Genomic DNA, 4,005 nt, shown 5'->3' on the forward strand with positions numbered 1-4,005 from the left:
AGACTCTGCAATCCCATGCATGGGGCACAATCTCCTCTCCAGAGCTTGACTCACCTCAGACTTTTCAGGGAAATCTGTGCTGGCAGCCCAAGTACGTCATGATCCCCCTGCGTTCCCCCCAGGATATTTGGGGCGAGTTCCCCCTTCCCGGGCACCTGTGGGATGGGGGGCCGATTGTTTTCCTTCTGTTGCTGGTGCTGCTCTGCCCCTGTCCCTTCCCTTCCTGCCGCTATTGGGTGAGCGGAGCGGCCACGATGGGAAAGGGGCAAGAGAATCAACCCAGGAGCCTGAAACGGGGGAGTGGACAAGGAGAAGCCTGGACAGTGGGGACCTCTGGGATCCCCAGGAAAACAAAGTGGAGAATGTGGAGAGGAGGCATGTCTGGGAATGTGGAACCTGTAAGGCAAGAGTCAGAGGAGAAGGGGACCCTTGGGACCCCCAACACTCCCAGCATCCCTAAGTGGGATCCCCAGCATCCCAGACAGGAGAGACCTTTTGACACCAAGAGGGGAGATATGAAAAAAGGGTAACTTCTGGGAAGGATTTTTTCGGCTAAGCTTTATGTTTTTAGCTGAAATACAACATTTTGCAGTTTTGATGGCTAAGGGTCTTCTTACTATTTCTGAGACTTTTTTGCCTGAATCTTGGTGGTTTAGGTTTTTCTGGGCTGAATCTTGGTGTTTTGGAGGTTTTTATGGTCACAGGATGCCCGGTGAGTTCTAGAGATGGACTTGGGCAGCAGGAACCCCCAAGCCAACGCGCTCAGCCCTTGTTTCCCCCCCCATCAGGATTTGTCCTTCCCAAAGCTTGGTCGGATGGAGGAGGAGGCTGCGAGGAAGAGGAAGATGCCTTGGGCCCCCCAGGCAGGTGAGGAGGAAGTCAGTGGCCCTTTGGGCGGGTGTTGTGCTGGCTCTGGCAGCCGAGCATGGCCCCCGGCTGCAGGACAACCCCGCTGCCGCCGCCGTCCTGCCGGGGCCGGAGTTGGGGGGATGTCCTTGGCCTTCCCTGTGGACTGGAGGCAAATCCCCTTCCTGTCCTTCTTGCTTCCTGCCCCAGGCCCTGAGCTGAGGACGGAGAGCCCAGAGGACAAATCCCCCCGGCAGAGCCTGGTGGGAGAGGCCGTTTTGAAGGGCTCCACGGCACAGGAAGGCAGCGGGGAGGAAAAGGGCCGGAGATCCCCCCACAGGAGGGGCTCCAAAGCCAGCCCAGGGTGCTCTGAGGAGAAAAGACCCAGCCTGTGCCGGGAAGGCGGCTGGAGCTTGAGGCGGAGCTGTGACCTGGTGGTCCCTGAGCAACCTCCCAGCAGGGAGAAGCCCTTCTGGTGCTTGCAATGTGGGAAGAGCTTCAGGAAGAGCACCGACCTCCTCAAGCACCAGCACATCCACACTGGGGAATGGCCCTACACGTGTGGGGAATGTGGGAAGAGTTTCAGGAACAGCTCCAACCTTATCCGGCACCGTCGCATCCACACTGGGGAACGGCCCTATTCGTGTGGGGAATGTGGAAAGAGCTTCAGCCAGAGCTCCACCCTGATCCTGCACCAGCAAATCCACACTGGGAAACGGCCTGGGAAAGGGGTGGGAGAGGGGGGCTAGGGGTAGGGGGGAGAGCAGGAGCGGGGTTGCCGAGGGGGTCCCTCCGTGTCCCCATGCCTTGATCCCTGGAGAGTGGGGGAAGCTGGAGAGAGGGGGGAGCTGGGAGAGCCCCGAGAGCCTGGAGAGGGGGGAGCTCGGGCCCCCTGTGCCGAGCCAGCGGTCGGGGCCGTGCTGTTGGTGCCAAAATGCCCCTGGTCAGGCTGAACCCAGAGCCTGCCCCTGTGTCAGGGGGCCCGATCCGCTCCCTGCTCTCGTTGCCCTGGGGCAGCCTCTGGTTGTCCCCCTGCCTTTGGGGCTGTTTGGTTGCCTTGGGCACAGCCAGCCCTTGTGCCGGGCTGTGCCCTTGGGGGCTGTTGGGGGTGGGCGGGAGGTGTTTTTTGGGGGTGCTGGGCTGGGTTGGCGGCAGAGCCCCAGCGGTGGGCGGGGGGATGCGTGTTCCCCCCCGCAGTGGGGGTTGGTGTTGCTGGGTCAGGCCCCGCTGGCTCCATTGTCAGCCCAGTGCCAGCGGGGGGGACACAGCGGTTTTGGGGCCCCACTGGGAGTGCCGGGGGTGGGTGTAGAGCCTGGGAGCTGCCGAGTGTGGAGGCCGGGAGCGGGGCAATGCTGGAGCTTGAGGCGGAGCTGTGACCTGGTGGTCCCTGAGCAGCCTCCCAGCAGGGAGAAGTGCCTCAGGTGCTTGGAATGTGGGAAGAGCTTCAGGATCAGCTCCCACCTGATCCTACACCAGCACATACACACCGGAGAACGGCCCTACACGTGTGGGGAATGTGGGAAGAGCTTCAGTAACAGCTCCAACCTTCTCACCCACCAGTACATCCACAGTGGAGAACAGCCCTACACATGTGGGGAACGTGGGAAGAGCTTCAACCAAAGCTCCCACCTGATCCGACACCAGCACATCCACATTGGGGAACGGCCCTACAAATGTATGGAATGTGGGAAGAGCTTCAGTGACAGCTCCACCCTCCGCTCCCACCAGCGCATCCACACCGGGGAACAGCCCTACAAGTGCTTGGAATGTGGGAAGGGGTTTCAGACCAGCTCAGATCTCCTGAAGCACAAGCAGACGCACACAGGGGAGTGGGCCTTCCGCTGCACCGACTGCGGGAAGGGCTTCAACCGGAACTCCACCCTTGTCACCCACCGGCGCATCCACACTGGGGAATGGCCCTACAAGTGTCGGAGTGTGGGAAGAGGTTTAAACGCAGCTCACATCTCCTCGTGCACCAGCGGACGCACACGGATGAGAGGCCCTTCCACTGCTCCGACTGCGGGAAGAGTTTCAACCAGAACTCCAACCTCGTCACCCACCGGCGCATCCACACTGGAGAGAGGCCCTACAAGTGTGGGGAGTGTGGGAAGAGCTTCACCCAGAGCTCTACCTTGACCTCACACCAACGGACCCACCGGTAAGGGATGCCCCGAGTGCGGGAAGAGCTTTGACCGCTGCTTCCACCCCGAATGAACCCCCTGATGGTGAGGCAACCCCTGGAGTCCAGTGACTGTCAGTCCATCCCTTTGGACCCCAAAGGGCCAGTCCCCTTTCCCAGGGGCAGCTTCTTCCAACAGAACCCTTCTTGGGGTGTGTGTGGAGATTCCTGCCTTGGCTGGGGACCCCCCAAGGTCACTGCTGGAGGTTGAGATTAGAGATCTCCCCATGAGCGTTGGTCTGGGGGAGTTCCATCCATCTCTAATTAAGAATTATTGCTTTAGTGCCAGCTTGAGTAGAATTGCTTCAAGAATTGCTTTAGTGTAGAGCACTGTCCTATCTTACCCTGTACTCCTGGTAGTTTTAGTGTTTCTGTTGTGCAGTAAATAATTCTGATTAAGATCATCTGTCTGATCATTTGTATCCCTAAATAAATTCATTACTATTAATAAATCTGTTTTGCCATCATTAAAAGCTGGGGGACAAAAGTGTTTCAGTCACAGCTCTGTAATTCCTCTAAACTGAAAGTGTTGGCATAATCCAAGGCTGAGATTGGATCCAGCAGCCCCCAGCACCCCACAGGAAGTTGGGAGCTCAGGGGGGCCACCCCCTTTGCCAGTGCCCCTGTTCCCAAAGACCCCCATGGGACCGTCAGACCTTCCGAACCACCCCGTGTTTTCCACCCTTCTCCCTATTACTTCCACTTTCCCATTGTCCCCTCAATCCCCAGTTTCCCCCCTGAACAGTTTTGGACTCCCAACCCCCACTTTTTGCCCCCTCTCCTTTGGGTGATGAAGGAAAAAATGAGGCTGCACACACAGAGTTCCAATGCGGGACTTGTTCGCCAACACTTTTTGGTGTCCCCTTTTATTCCTCTTCTCTCTTGAGCAGCACCCAGTGTTTGTCTTTTAGTCCACCGGAATTCCCAGCATTGCCCCAAGGCAGTGCCCTAATCCCACACGTTCCCCTCCCCTCATGTGC

The 4,005-nt window shown here is 58.4% G+C and overlaps 1 protein-coding gene across 1 annotated transcript; it reads left to right on the forward strand.

Moving 5' to 3' along the window:
- Positions 1-1,306: 1,306 nt before the first annotated feature.
- On the forward strand, positions 1,307-3,123 carry LOC113981024 (zinc finger protein 3-like; the record flags this gene model as incomplete). Its single annotated transcript, XM_027708263.1, has 3 exons — positions 1,307-1,552; positions 2,247-2,689; positions 2,773-3,123. Coding segments are annotated over 3 exons (925 nt in total), but the record flags the coding sequence as incomplete, so codon positions are not given.
- Between the last annotated feature and the right edge of the window lie 882 nt (positions 3,124-4,005).

This window comes from Neopelma chrysocephalum, unplaced genomic scaffold (assembly GCF_003984885.1).
Source record: "Neopelma chrysocephalum unplaced genomic scaffold, ASM398488v2 Primary Assembly neopelma1_95855, whole genome shotgun sequence".
Lineage (NCBI taxonomy): Eukaryota > Metazoa > Chordata > Aves > Passeriformes > Pipridae > Neopelma > Neopelma chrysocephalum.